We start from the raw sequence: 16,255 nt of genomic DNA, 5'->3' as shown, positions 1-16,255 counted from the left end.
GATGCAGCTTCATTGAGTCGTCCTGGTTTTCTTTGGAAAGCGAGTTAAGCCTTTCTCAGATGCAATCTTAATGTGATTCATCTCAAGTTAAAGAGGCAAATGCAACAAGTTTGAGCAATTTTGGAAGGATTGTTTCTTGAAACCAACTGCTCTAAATGTTTGTAGGAAGGAATTGCAGATACTAGTTTAAACCAAAGATAGACACAAAATGATGGACTAACTCAGCTGGTCAGGCAGCATCACTGGAGAAACGAAATAGGTGATGTTTCGGGTCGAGATCATTCTTCAGACTGGGTCTTAGCCTGAAGAAGGGTCCCGTCCCGAAACGTCGCCTACTGCTTTTCTCAAGAGATCTTGCCTAACCCGTGGAGTTACTCGAGCATTTTGTGTCTATCTTTGGTTTAAACTAGCATCTGCAATTCCTTCCTTCCAAACTTCCTTCCTTCAAACGTCACCGATTCCTTTTATCCAGAAATGTTGCGTGACCCGTTGAGTTAACTCGGCAGCTGGCCAGAGAAAAAAAGGTGAGTGAATGTATTCCTGTTTGAATAAGTGCAGGAAGGAACTGCAGATGGTGGTTTACACCAAAGACAGGCACAAAAAGCTGGAGTAGCTCAGCGGGTCATGCAGCATCGCTGAAAAAAAGTCTCGACTCGAAGCGTCGCCTATTCATTTTCTCCAGAGATGCCATCTGACCCGCTGAGTTACTTCAGATTTTTGTGTCCATCTCTTGTTTGAATAAGATTATTTGAAAATGAAATGATCCACACCCACTCTTAAAAATAAATCGCCTTTATGTGAAAAATAAACCAATTGCAAAACTTTGCCAACACGAAGGGGAATATCCTTTGGGGTCGTTCGCTACCATCCGCAGTCACGGATAAAACAGTGTAGGATATGATAACGTGGCCAATGATACAGGTGTGAGGCGAGATCCCCGAAAAATACAGTCTGCCGAGCGATGAATAAACAGGGGTGAGAAATGCACTGACCGTCAGCCTATATATTGAAAAATCCCAAAACTCGGGTTCAGTGAGTTAAAAAAAGTACATTAGACAAGAAACCTTTACAAATAGCGAAGCTTCGCCTATGGCAGCGCACACACCTGGTGAAAATGTCCCAAAGGGCGGAAACAGGCCCTTCGGCACCACTGAGCCAGCCGTCAAACACTCATTCACCTCAAACTCATTTCTGCCCGCATTCACATCAATTTCCCACCTGAGCCCCATTCGACCACTCACCGACACATCGGGGGAAGGTGACAGTCCTTCAGGTAGACAGCCAAGAAGAACTTCATATCTACACTCAGATGGACTGGCAGATGGAGGAGATAGGAGTCGGGGAAAGAAAGGAAGAGCCCAAGAGAAATACAGGGAAAGGGATATTGGAAAAGACAGATGCTGGAATCCTGAAACGCATGTCAAAACATTTAAAAGGTATAAACACAGCAAATAGATGCAGGAGTAGGCCATTTGGCCCTTCGAGCCAGCATTGCCATTCAATATGATCATGGCTGATCATCCAAAATCAGTACCCCGTATCTGCTTTCTTCCCATATCCCTTGATTCCGTAACCCTAAGAAATTTAAACATGGGAGGCTTTTTAGAGTGAAAAAAAACTGCATGACATAATTTTTACCATGTGATGATTTTTCCACACGCCGGTAGTCGTTGTTGGCTCGAGTAACTCGGGAGAGGAACTTGGTAACTCGGGAGAGGAACTTGGTACATCGCAGAAATGAGAAGTAAACTGCAAACTTAGACATGCACGTGGGAAGTCGTTTAAACTCGTGAACATAAACTTGGAATCTCGTAGACAACCACGAGTTTGATTTTTTTCTTTCACTCGGGATCACTTGTGGGTTGACTCGCACCGTGAGACAGAGCTATTAGTTGAGATCAGCTATGTCACTATAGACTAGCAATGAATTTGGACATTTCTGACATTTACATAGAAATGCAATAGGAATAAAGCCATCTGCTATATTGTTGGAAGCTCTTGAGATGGCCCTATTCTAACCCACATGCTGACCAGTGTTTTCATGCATATTCACATATAAAACCTTTCTTATGCCATTTCATACTCATAGAAACATAGAAAATAGGTGCAGGAGTAGGCCATTCGGCCCTTCGAGCCTGCACCGCCATTCAATATGATCATGGCTGATCATTCAACTCAGTATCCTGTACCTGCCTTCTCTCCATACCCCCTGATCCCTTTAGCCACAAGGGCCACATCTAACTCCCTCTTAAATATAGCCAATGAACTGGCCTCAACTACCTTCTGCGGCAGAGAATTCCAGAGATTCACCACTCTCTGTGTGAAAAAAGTTTTCCTCATCTCGGTCCTAAAATATTTCCCCCTTATCCTTAAACTGTGACCCCTTGTTCTGGACTTCCCCAACATCGGGAACAATCTTCCTGCATCTAGCCTGACCAACCCCTTAAGAATTTTGTAAGTTTCTATAAGATCCCCCCTCAATCTTCTAAATTCTAGCGAGTACAAACCGAGTCTATCCAGTCTTTCTTCATATGAAAATCCTGACATCCCAGGAATCATTCTGGTGAACCTTCTCTGTACTCCCTCTATGGCAAGAATGTCTTTCCTCAGATTAGAAGACCAAAACTGTACGCAATACTCCAGGTGTGGTCTCACCAAGACCCTGTACAACTGCAGTAGAACCTCCCTGCTCCTATACTCAAATCCTTTTGCTATGAATGCTAACATACCATTCGCCTTCTTCACTGCCTGCTGCACCTGCAAGCCTACTTTTAATGACTGGTGTACCATGACACCCAGGTCTCGTTGCATCTCCCCCTTTCCTAATCGACCACCATTCAGATAATAATCTACTTTCCTGTTTTTACCACCAAAGTGGATAACCTCACATTTATCCACATTATACTGCATCTGCCATGCATTTGCCCACTCACCCAGCCTATCCAAGTCACCTTGCAGCCTCCTAGCATCCTCCTCACAGCTAACACTGCCCCCCAGCTTCGTGTCATCCGCAAACTTGGAGATGTTGCATTCAATTCCCTCGTCCAAATCATTAATATATATCGTAAATAGCTAGGGTCCCAGAACTGAGCCTTGCGGTACCTCACTAGTCACTGCCTGCCATTGTGAAAAGGACCCGTTTACTCCTACTCTTTGCTTCCTGTCTGCCAACCAGTTCTCTATCCACATCAATACTGAACCCCCAATACCGTGTGCTTTAAGTTTGTATACTAATCTCTTATGTGGGACCTTGTCGAAAGCCTTCTGAAAGTCCAGATATAACACATCCACTGGTTCTCCCTTATCCACTCTACTAGTTACATCCTCGAAAAATTCTATAAGATTCATCAGACATTATTTACCCTTCATAAATCCATGCTGACTTTGTCCAATATTTTCACCACTTTCCAAATGTGCTGCTATCCCATCTTTAATAACTGATTCTAGCAGTTTCCCCACTACCGACGTTAGACTAACTGGTCTGTAATTCCCCGTTTTCTCTCTCCCTCCCTTTTAAAAAAGTGGTGTTACATTAGCTACCCTCCAATCCTCAGGAACTACTCCAGAATCTAAAGAGTTTTGAAAAATTATCACTAATGCATCCACTATTTCTGGGGCTACTTCCTTAAGTACTCTGGGATGCAGCCTATCTGGCCCTGGGGATTTATCGGCCTTTAATCCATTTAATTTACCTAACACCACTTCCCGGTTAACCTGGATTTCCCTCAGTTCCTCCATCTCATTTGACCCCCGGTCCCCTGCTATTTCCGGCAGATTATTTATGTCTTCCTTAGTGAAGACAGAACCAAAGTAGTTATTCAATTGGCCTGCCATGTCCTTGTTCCCCATGATCAATTCACTCGTTTCTGACTGCAACGGACCTACATTTGTTTTAACTAATCTTTTTCGCTTCACATATCTATAAAAGCTTTTACAGTCAGTTTTTATGTTCCCTGCCAGTTTTCTTTCAGTATCTATTTTCCCTTTCCTAATTAAGCCATTTGTCCTCCTCTGCTGGTCTCTGAATTTCTCCCAGTCCTCTGGTAGGCTGCTTTTTCTGGCTAATTTGTACGCTTCATCTTTTGTTTTGATACTATCCCTGATTTCCCTTGTTATCCACGGATGCACTACCTTCCCTGATTTATTTTTTTGCCAAACTGGGATGAACAATTGTTGTAGTTCATCCATGTAGTCTTTAAATGCCTTCCATTGCATATCTACCGTCAACCCATTAAGAATCAATCGCCAGTCTATCTTGGCCAATTCACGTCTCATACCCTCAAAGTTACCTTTCTTTAAGTTCAGGACCCTTGTTTCTGAATTAACGATGTCACTCTCCATCCTAATGAAGAACTCAACCATATTATGGTCACTCTTGCCCAAGGGCCCACGCACAACAAGACTGCTAACTAACCCTTCCTCATTACTCAATACCCAGTCTAGAATAGCCTGCTCTCTCGTTGGTTCCTCTACATGTTGGTTTAGAAAACTATCCCGCATACATTCCAAGAAACCCTCTTCCTCAGCACCCTTGCCAATTTGATTCACCCAATCTATATGTAGATTGAAGTCACCCATTATAACTGTTTTACCTTTGTTGCACGCATTTCTAATTTCCTGTTTGATGCCATCCCCAACTCCACTACTACTGTTAGGTGGCCTGTCCACAACTCCCACTAGCGTTTTCTACCCCTTAGTGTTTCGCAGCTCTACCCATATCAATTCCACATCCTCAAAGCTAATGTCCTTCCTTTCTATTGCGTTAATCTGCTCTCTTACCAGCAATGCTACCCCACCTCCTTTCCCTTTCTGTCTATCCCTCCTGAATATTGAATATCCCTGGATGTTCAGCTCCCAGCCTTGGTCACCCTGGAGCCATGTCTCCGTGATCCCAACTATATCATAGTCATTAATAGCTATCTGCACATTCAACTCATCCACCTTATTACGAATGCTCCTTGCATTGAGACACAAAGCCTTCAGGCTTGTTTTTACAACATTCTTACCCCTTATACTATTATGCTGAAAAGTGGCCCTTTTTGATTTTTGCCCTGGATTTGCCGGCCTGCCACTTTTACTTTTCACCTTGCTACCTATTGCTTCTACCGTCATTTTACACCCCTCTGTCTCTACGCTCACACATTTAAGAAACCCTTTCCCTTTAACTCCATCCTCCACTATCCCATTTGACACCCCACCCCCCTTATTCAGTTTAAAACCACCCGTGTAGCAGTGGCAAACCTGCCTGCCAGAATGCTGGTCCCACACATGTTAAGATGCAATCCGTCCCTTTTGTACAGTTCCCCCTTACCCCAAAACAGATCCCAGTGATCTAAGAATCTAAATCCCTGCCCCGTGCACCAGTTCCTCAGCCACATGTTCAGGTCCCGTATCTCCCTGTTCCTGCTCTCGCCAGCACGAGGAACTGGAAGCAAACCGGAGATAACAATCCTGGAGGTCCTGCTTTTCAGCATTTTTCCGAGCTCTCTAAAGTCACGCTGCAGAATATTCATCCCCTTCTTTCCGACATCGTTTGTGCCGACATGCACTACCACTTCCGGATGTTCACCTTCGCCCTTGAGGATTTTCTGCACTCTGTCCGTGATATCCTGGATCCGGGCACCAGGAAGGCAGCACACCATCCTCGCATCCCGTCTGTTGCCGCAGAAACCCCTGTCCGTACCTCTCACAATGGAGTCTCCCACTACAATGGCGTTGCCTGCCTTAGGCCTTTTTGGTTTTGGCTCAACAGCCCTATTCGCATCGCAAGCCAGTCCGCCGCTCAGTGCAAACACGTCTTCTGTCCCGACAGCTTCTAAGTAGGTGAACCTGTTCACAAGAGGTACAACACCCGGGGACGTTGGCATTCCATGCTTCCCTCCCTTTCTCACGGTCTCCCACCTTCTCTTTTCCAGTACCTTAGGTGTAACAATCTTACTGTAGGACTTGTCGAGGAACGACTCCGTTTCTCGGACGAACCGGAGGTCATCCACTTGCTTCTCCAGTTCCCCAACACGGTCCTTCAGTATACTCATAATCTCCTTATGATTCAAACTGTTGAAGTGGGAGGATGAGATCAACTCTGATCAGATGAAAAGAGATTTTCAGCTAGGAAGGGCCAAGATATTTTTGGTAAGACTGAAGCAGATTGCGGGGGGGAGGGCAAAGTATGATTGGGGAAATAACTGAGTTGTGAGCCCATTAGAGGGCTTAGAGGGGGAAATTCAAGAGGGAGTTATGGTGTTAGATGTAAGAGCTGGCATAGCAGGCCATTGGATAAGGAAAGATCTACGCAGGGGGATATCAGCAGAGACTGGTGATACATTATGAGTGAGGAAAGGACCAGATGTGGGGATAATATATTAACAAGGAATATAATTGTAGCACAACATTTCCACTACCAAACTTCCTAAATCGAATATCAATGTACCTTAATTGGTATTCGTGATAATAAAAGACCTTTGAACCTATCAGTAGGCTCAGAGAAAGACAGCCCGTCCCACGATAAAAACCTCTTCCAGTGTTAGAGGCCAAAGCTCTTCATGTGCATAGCAGTAAGAGGATCGGTCTGAGTCAGCATGGATTTAGGTGAAATCATGCTTGTCTAATTTTCTGGAATTTTTTGAGGATGTAACTAGGAGAATGGACAAGGGGGAGCCAGTGGATGTAGTACCTGGACTTTCAGAAAGCATTTGATAGGGTCCCACATAGGAGATTAGTGGGCAAAATTAGCACACATGGTATTGGGGGTAAGGTGCTGACATGGATAGAAAATTGGTCAGCAGACAGGAAACAAGGAGTAGGGATTAACGGGTCCCTTTCAGAATTGCAGGCAGTGACTGGTGGGGTACCTCAAGGATCGGTGCTGGGACCGCAGCTGTTTACAACATTTTAATGATTTAGAAGAAGGGATTAAAAGTAACATTAGCAAATTTGCAGATTACACAAAGCTGGGTGGTGGTGTGAACTGTGAGGAGGATGCTATGAGGATGCAGGGTGACTTGGACAGGTTGGGTGAGTGAGCAGATGGATGGCAGATGCAGTTTAATCTGGATAAATGTGAGGTTATCCACTTTCGTGGCAAAAACAGGAAGGCAGATTATTATCTGAATGGTGTCAAGTTGGGAAAAGGGGAAGTACAACGAGACCTGGGGGGTCCTTGTTCATCAGTTATTGAAAGCAATCATGCAGGTATAGCAGGCAGTGAAGAAAGCTAATGGCATGTTGGCTTTCATAACACGAGGTGTTGAGTATAGGAGCAAAGAGGTCCTTCTGCAGTTGTACAGGGCCTTAATGAGACCACACCTGGAGTATTGTGTGCAGTTTTGGTCTCCAAATTCGAGGAAGGACATTCTTGCTTTTGAGGGAGTGCAGCGTAGGTTCACAAGGTTAATTCCCGGGATGGCGGTACTGTCATATGTTGATAGAATGGAGCGGCTGGGAATTTAGAAGGATGAGAGGGATCTTATTGAAAGATTATTAAGGGATTGGACACGCTAGAGGCAGGAAACATGTTTCCTATGTTAGTCGAATCCAGAACCAGGGGCCACAGCTCAAGAATAAGGGGTAGGCCATTTAGAATGGAGATGAGGAAAAACGTTTTCACCCAGAGAGTTGTGAATCTGTGGAATTCTCTGCTTCAGAAGGCAGTGGAGGTCAATTCTCTGGATACTCTCAAGAGAGAGTTAAGTGCCCGTCCCACTTTTGCGTCATTTGCGCGTCACGCAGATGGTGCGCAAAGATTTTGTACATCCCAAAATCCTGGGGCGCCGCTCGTGACCGCGCGTCATTGCCTACATCACCACGCACCATGCGCGCGTAATGCTGTTGTGTAAATTACATGCAAATGACGCCCAAGTGGGACAGGCCCTTTCGATAGAGCTTTTAAAGATAGCGGCGTCTGGGGTATATAGCAAGAAGGCAGGAACGGGGTACTGATAGTGGATGATCAGCCATTATCATATTGAATGGCGGTGCTGTCTTGGACCGAATGGCCTACTACTGCACCTATTGTCTATTGTTGTTGAAGCACAGCAGTAATGATGCAAATGGCATTGACTGCTGTCTAAGTAACGAGCATATGCAATTTGGCCTTTCTCTGTCTGCACAGACTAAGATTGGGATAAAATTTGATTTTTTAAAGTCGGTTTAATTAAGAATTTCCAGACATAATTCACTACAGAGGAATTAAAGAGATGTTAAACTGTCCTTGTTTAGATGTCATTGGTATGATGTATATTGTAACATTTATTAAATTTAGATTTTCAATAATGTTTGTTTACATTTATAGCAGATAATTTATTTTTGTTTCACTTTGCAGGCTTTCAAAGAGATGCTGTATGCAGCCCAAGACCAAGCACCGTCTTTAGAAGGTGATGATTTTCATATAATTTTAACAATTAGTAGAGATGGACCTCATTACTATTGACTACATGGTGTTAAATATATATATATATGTGTGTGTGTGTGTATGTGTCCGCTAGGGACGCTGCATTGATGGCAGCCTCTGCCTACAGTCTGTCTGTTTCCCTATCTTTTTTAATTTTTAGTCTATTTTAAAATGATGTTTTGGAGGTTTCTTTAGTTTTTCTATGTGGTGGAGGGGGGTAGGGTAAGGGGGAAACTGTTTCCCAGTCACTTCCTGGCGAGGATGCGACTATTCGCCGAGTCGCGTCCTCGCCCCCCCTTCGTGCGGCCTACCAACTGGATTGGCGCGGCCTTTCCTGCTGGGGACCGGCCAAAGCGGCGGCGGCGCAGCACTGGATTCACTGCGGAGCGGGCGATGCCTACCTGGATCGCCGTTTGCAGCTCCGGAGTGTTGGACCTGCTGCTTCAATATCGCGGAGCTGGGGATTTGGAGAGCTCCCAGCGCGGGCGGAGCTGACCAACATCGCGGAGTCCTGGGCCCTTTGCCGAGGGCCGCCAGCGTTGAATCTCCGCCCAGCGCGGCCTGTGGACTTCGGGAGCCGCGGACTCCGGTAGGAAGTGGCCGATTCGGATGTCCAAGCCGTTGAGGTGGTTCTCCCGTTCCGACGTCGGAGTTCCATCATTCTGGCGAGAGGGCCTGAACATCGGGTCGCCTGTAGCGGCGACTGCGAGGGGTTCGGGAGCCCCCACACCACGGGTGAAAAATAGAGGACAACAGAGGAGGATGACTGAATTTTGGAGCCTTCCCTCACAGTGGGAAACTTTGATTCCGCTGTGTGGGGATGTCTATGTTAAAGACTATCGTGTTCTGTGCTCTTTATTATTCGTATGGCTGTATGGTGACCACACATTTCACTGTACCAATTGGTACATGTGACAAATAAATGTATCTTGTATCTTGTGTATATATAATATATGTTCCCATGTACTGAATCATTCAGGCCACAATGCCATTACATCATAACAAATGAAATTGAGTGAACACATCGAATAGGAAAGAGGAACGTGTCAGAGTTGAATAGAATTTATCATGCATAATTTTTAAATGTTCTCTATTCATAACAAAATAATTGTGATTAGTACTGTATTAAAATGTTCCCGCACAATTATTCCATCGGGTAGGAATAAATTCATATGAAACTAATCTCTGTGGTGGGTAAGAAGGAGGTTGATGCAAATGTTGGCTGTGAATGGTGTGTCCAAGAAATCAATTATGAGAGAATTGTTTTTTAACACTATATATTTATGTTTTGTAGCTGAAGGAAATAACCAGATTGTCAAAAATGCACTTTATATCAAATTAGTGTTTAAGAAGAAAGATTTTGAACTCTAGAGAAGCAGCAAATACTAAATATTTTGGAGCAGTTGGAAAATGATTAATATCCACCTATATTCCTTTCTCTTGCTTCACATTCCATGCTCCTATCATTATCTCACACTTTTATTTTCTTCGCTGGCCATTGTCCAGCCATCTGCCAATCAAAAACCTTACTCATCTGAATCCAACTATCACATACCAGGCTTTATCCCACCCCTATCTCTCTTCCATCTTTCTCCCCCATTCTACAATCGGTCCGAAGAAGGTAGCAACCCGAAACGTCACTTACCTATATTCTCCATAGATACTGCCTGACCCACTGAGTTATTCCAGTACTAGGGAAGGTAGACAAAAAAACTGGAGATACTCAGTGGGTGAGGCAGCATCTATGGAGCGAAGGAATAGGCGACGTTTTGGGTCGAGACTCTTCTTCAGACTGATCCGAAACGTCGCCTATTCCTTCGCTCCATATATGCTGCCTCACCCGCTGAGTTTCTCCAGCTTTTTCGTCTTCGTTCGATTTTTCCAGCATCTGCAGTTCTTTCCTAACCAGTACTAGGGAAGGTGCTTCTAATCAATTTTGAATTTTACTCTTGGTGCTGCTTCCAATTGCACATGAATGTGAATGACAAATTGCTCTTTAAATAAATCTGTATTTTCTTCAGTCAAGCTTAATAGTACTTGATTGCAGCTCTTGAAAGGGAACATCTGCCTATTAACCATTTGCACCTGAGGAAATCTCAAAACACCTAATTTGTGTAGCCAGTCACAGACCCAAAACATTTCTGATGATCAGATATGGTTGTGTTTGAATGTTCTGCCACTGCACGTTATTGGGCCCAGGAATATAACTGATTTCTTCATGAGTGCGTCCAGATGCATTTTGCAGCCAGCTCTCAGTATTTTGCCAATGACTGGTGTAGAAACAGTATTTCCATTCATATGAATGGATCGTGCAACCCAATAAAATAGGCCAGGTGCATTACATTTCATACACTATTTTAGTGCTTCTTTGAATTATTAATCAGTGTTTGGATTAAGGGCTTTTAGAATATTCTTCAGGATGGACCTTGAGGTACAACACCTTGGGAACATAACTGCCTGGGAGCATCTCTGTTTTGCTAAACAAGTTTTTTTGGTGCTATGAATGAGCTTGTTCAGTCTTTAACGTCTGAAAAAGTAAATGGAGAAAGACATAAAGATTAGGGAACTCTGAAAGGTTAATAGGGATGTCTTGGGTATAGTCTGCATTAGAGCAGAGGAGGCATTGGAGTCTTAACACATGTGAAGGTAGGAATGTGTATGTGTAAGAAGGAACTGCAGATGCTGGTTTAAACTGAAGATAGACACAAAAAGCTGAAGTAACCCAAAGGAATGGGTGATGTTTTGGGTCTAGACCCTTCTTCAGACTGATCTCGACCCGAAACGTCACCCATACCTTCTCTCCAGAGATGTTGCCTGTCCCGCTAGGAAACTATATTGTTCAGGCATGATATTCTTCCAATTTAGATCGTAATTCTGATTTTTTTCTTTTCCTAACGAAGAATCAGATTTTTCAATTTTTTGTGCCCGATTTTGATACGATCGTAAAATAAAAGGGTGAGGGAAGGAGAGTCAGTGGAGGTACCGGTCTGGAGGCGGGCAAGCTTGTGATTCATGATGAAAGTCAGCACGGTCAGCCAATGGCGGGGGTGACACGCGGTAGGCGGAGGGAGCACAACGACACTCTTTGGCTGCTGCTGAGATCAGCCCGGCAGCACCATGCGAGCTGTGACGGAGCCCGTTTGTCGGAGGGAATCGGAGTGCGAGCAGGTGAGATGCGGGGACACGAACGGGAGCGCGGGCTCGGGGTGACTGGGACACCCGGACAGCTGAGACGGGGGTGATGGCTATGGGGTGTTGATCCCTTCCACCTCCCCCTCCCCCTCCTCTCTTGTGGGGAAAATAAATAAATGAACACAGCAGTGTTTTGGGTTTCCCATATGGAGCTGTGACTGGAAAGGGAATGGTACGGGCGATGATAGCGGGGATTAGAGAGAGGCGGGCCCTACCTCCTGGGCAGCGGCTACCCCCTCCCTTTTCTGGTGATTTTCTGTTTATATTGGGAATTTTGGTTTTCATTGTTATTGGCAGAGGTTTTTAGTTTTCTACCTTCTTAGCGTTGTAGATGTGACATCAGTGTATTGACAGTTAACTGTGCCTTGCAGTATTGTGCATAATTATGCCTTGAGATGGTACCTTTCTCAGGTGATGTTTAGGTCTTTTGTGTTCTTTTGGCATCTATACAAATAGCTCATTTATAAATTCAGGTAACAATTTTTGTAAGGTTTTTTTGCTGTATGAAATCAATTATTTAATGAAATATTTATCTTTTGGGGGTTATTTTAATGGTTATTTGTTAGAAAAATTCTAAGCTTCTGTTATGTAAACAACCAGCAGAAAGCTTAAGGGCCGGTCCCACTGTACAAGGTAATTCAAGAGTTCTCCCGAGTTTCTCCTGATTCGAAGTCGGAGAATTACAGTAATAGCCGTTCGTAGGTACTCGGGGCACTCGTGGACATTTTTCAGTGCTGAAAAAACTTCACGAATTACCGCGTTTCCCGCGTACCTGCCGTTAGCATTATGAGCCACTACGAGACATCCACGAGCTACGACGTAGCCGCTACGTACATTCTACGTACTTACCACGAGTTTGATTTTTTTTAAACTTGGGAGAGCTCTTGAATAACCTCGTACAGTGGGACAGGCCCTTTGGGAATTGCATTCTACTTATTGAAAATCCAGGAACCCCCAGGACTCTGCCGGGGGCCTAGCCGGCCTCTAGGACCCCTGGCCAATACTTCCTACATTTTCTCTGGAGGTGAATATCATGCCTGATTGTTCTGAATAAAATCAGTTGAGAGAAGATTAGGAACAGTATTTAAAATGACAAATAGCAAATATGAATCAGAATCGTTTGACAACAGAGTATGCTTTCTTGCATACGTGCTTCATAAAGGATCTGAGAGTAACAGAATTAAGGAACTTTGAGTTCCAAGTTGTTAGCATTTCATTGTTACTTGTATTTGCCATCAAAAGCATCTTTAAAATAACTGGAATATTCATTTAGCCTTGATAGAGAACAGTTAAAATATTGGGGTGACAATGTATTTCTCCAATGTCAAGAGTGCATTTGGAGTTTTATAATTAGCATGCATTATGCTGAATACAAACATTTTATGGATAACTTTATGAATTTCAATGCAACAATTGACTTTAGTGCAATACCTGCAAGTTCCGGAAGAGAGCCTGAGCTTTCCCTTATTATTCCACTAAATCAGATATCCTAAATTATGTTTAGGTACTGAGGTGACATTTGAACTCGCAATCTGTTGAGAATGCTATTTTGCGACATTCAGACAGAAAGCAATATGTGACAATAAAAGCATTAAACGGTAGCATTCTCAGGAGTCAGCCGATTGGGAGTTGAAATGTTGCATCCGGTTTTGAATGTAATTTAGGGTGTCAGCTTTATTGGCAAACCAAAGGAAAGCTATCGTTAGTACTGTTGTTCAATCTGTGAGGTCGGAAACCAAATTATCTCAGATGTATTCTCCCGATTCAGGCCTCAATCAAAATAAATCATCTGCTCAATTATCAGTTTTGTTGTTTGAGTCCCAGAACACAAATTAATACCTTATTTGCCTGCATAATTGTGAATAATTTCAGTTATCTATTAAAATTATCAAGCGTTGGAAAATCCTGCAATACACGTATTATATAAATATGATCTTTGATCTTTTAAATATTCTGTCCCACTGGATGTTTACTGTTCTGTTGCATACATGGCCTTGGAAGGTCACCTACTTGTTCTAATGTGGCTAAGAATGTAATCAAAGAGCTATAAATACCATCCATCGATGGCTGTAATCCTTGGCATTCCACTTTTGACATACTGTTGATAGAATCGTGATGTACTGTGGCTTCATACTTCCGGCTGGATGCAAGTAAACTACTTGATGTAATTGAAATATCTTTAACGTAAATTTCTATAAATAGTTAAGGAGCGCATAACTAGCACAATGGGGGGAAAAAACACACTTTAACCCGCTGTGAATTTGTCAAAATTGATTCCAATGTGATGATTTCAAATTGTCCTTGGCCCTAACTACTTACCACTAACATCCAAACTAAAATTCTATATTGACTATTCCTCACACTTTGAGTGGACAAAGCAAAACAAGTTTTACATATTTCTGCATTAAACTTGAATTCCAATGGCAGCAACAAAAAGAGAATTGTATTAGAATTAACAATGTTTATTATACAATGAATTAGTCTGCATCATATCAATATTTGATGAATGACATGACCTATTGCATTAACCTTTGACTCAATTCCTAGTCTGAGGAATCAAATTACCACTCGTTTTACTTTGATATATGAAAATCATTTACTGACTTTAGTTGCACTCACCCTCCCATGGTGAGAATGTAATCTGCAGAGATTCCACCAAGACCCAAATATTCAGGCTTTCATTATTCATCTTAATCTGATTCAACAGTACCAAGTTCATTGTTTAGGAAAATACTGCAGATGCTGGTTTAAATCGAAGGTAAACACAAAATGCTGGAGTAACTCAGGCAGCATCTCTGGAAAGAAGGAATGGGTGAAGTTTCGGGTCTTCAGTCTGAAGAAGGGTCTCGACTCGAAACGTCACCCATTCCATCTCTCCAGAGATGCTGCTTGTCCCACTGAGTTGTTATTCGTTAAAGAAATTGCAGATACTGGAAATCCGAAACAAAAACACAAAATTCTGGAAAATCTCAGGAGGTCAGGTAGCATGAATAAAAGCGGACCTGAAATGTTGACTGTTTCCCTTTCTACAGATGCTGCCCGATCTACTAACTTATTCCAGAAATTTCTGTTTTTGTTTCCAATTGTTGTTACTCTGATGTCTTACTGATTACATTTCATTTGCCACATTCCTTGTCTCTGTTGGCTTCAAATCAGGTCAAAATGTAAGTGACTCTTAATTAGTTGTGTCAGTGATTCCACTGGGCCTAATACAAACGGACAAACACAATCACACACTGACGCAGGAGAATAATGTGGTTCTACGTAAGGTCAGCAGGTCAAAGCATGGAGTAGCTCAATCCTTCTGGAGTACAAGGCAGCTTCCGGCATACACTAGCAACATGCAACACATTCGTTCTTACCTGTTAAAAAACGCAAAAATTGTCAATTTTTGCGCTTGGAAAAAATGTGGAAATAGTGCTAACCGTGAGTGAAAACCGCCAAAATCACTGCTGCTCACTGACTTGCGAAAGAGTAGCGTGCCGGCAGATTGAGGGCAAGTCCCAGCCCACGACAGCACGGGATTGGAGGGTGACTGAGCGCTCTGAACCAAATGCTCTCGTATCTTTGCTCTGAACCCGAGCACCAAGGTGTAATTGGCCGATGGAGTGGATCTCTCAGGACAACCCCAACTCTCCCCCCGGGGTCAGCACAGTCCGGCCACGGCCGCCCTCCGCCCCGTCTACCCCTGAGTGGCAGCACTGTCACGGGCTGTGGGTCTACATGGCCCATACACGGAGCTGGGTGGAGCGGGGCCGCGGCTCCGGGCAGCGGACAAGGGGGTCGAAAACCCGGCAACATCCCCGTCAGCTGCAAGTGCCAGATGTAACAGTGGTCCAGGCACATCTGTGAAGAGACAAAACTCTAAAGTGGAAGGCTGGTATGGTTTGGGATTTGACAAGTTGCATCAGATATATGCTTGCAATGTTTGGTCTACATCCAGTACCTCTGGGAGCTTGACAATTAGAGAGCGGAAACCTAGCTACCTGTATGACTAACCTGTGTGAAAGTTACAACACTTCATTGATCTTCTTGGACTGTAATATATCAGGTTTGATTTATGTTGGATGTGCAAATTGCAAAGCAGATTTCTTTTCTGGGATTCAATTACACGCAATTACAATTGCAGTAAGCTTTCTAGTTTTTAGTTTTGCACTAAATAATATTAGTTCAGTTCAGTTTTATTTGTCATACAAGATACAAGATACATTTATTTGTCACATGTGCCAGATGGCACAGTAAAATGTGATCACCATACAGCCATACAATAAAATAAAGAACACACCACACGATAGAATTCAACATAAAACATCCCCACACAGCAGAATCAAAAGTTTCCCACTGTGAGGGAAGGCACCAAAGTCAGTCTCTTCCTCGATGTTCACTCGTGGTCGGGGCATCCGGAGCCCTCCGCAGTCGCCGCTACGGGCAGCCCGCCGCTCAGGCCCGCCGGCTGGGATGTTGGCTTTCCGACGTCTGGGCTGGAGGCCAAACTCAGCGGCTTGGACCTCTAAAACGGCCGCTTCCCACCGGAGTCCGCAGCTCCCGACGTCCCCAGGCCATGCTGGGCGGAGATTTAACACTGGCGGCCCTCGGCAAAGGGCCCCAGGACTCCGCGATGACGGTCAGCGCAGCCCGCGTTGGGAGCTCTGCGAACCACTGCTCCATGATGTT

The 16,255-nt window shown here is 43.9% G+C and overlaps 1 protein-coding gene across 1 annotated transcript in view; it reads left to right on the top strand.

The window, feature by feature from the left end:
* xpr1 (xenotropic and polytropic retrovirus receptor 1) overlaps positions 1-16,255 on the top strand; it is a 208,125-nt gene that overhangs the window by 35,554 nt on the left and 156,316 nt on the right. The window contains exon 2 of the mRNA XM_033028353.1: positions 8,321-8,372. Within this exon, the coding sequence (XP_032884244.1) occupies positions 8,321-8,372 (52 nt within the window). The remainder of the gene's footprint in view (positions 1-8,320; positions 8,373-16,255) is intronic.

Source organism: Amblyraja radiata, chromosome 10 (genome assembly GCF_010909765.2).
Source record: "Amblyraja radiata isolate CabotCenter1 chromosome 10, sAmbRad1.1.pri, whole genome shotgun sequence".
NCBI lineage: Eukaryota > Metazoa > Chordata > Chondrichthyes > Rajiformes > Rajidae > Amblyraja > Amblyraja radiata.
This window is presented reverse-complemented; position numbering and strand designations above follow the sequence as displayed.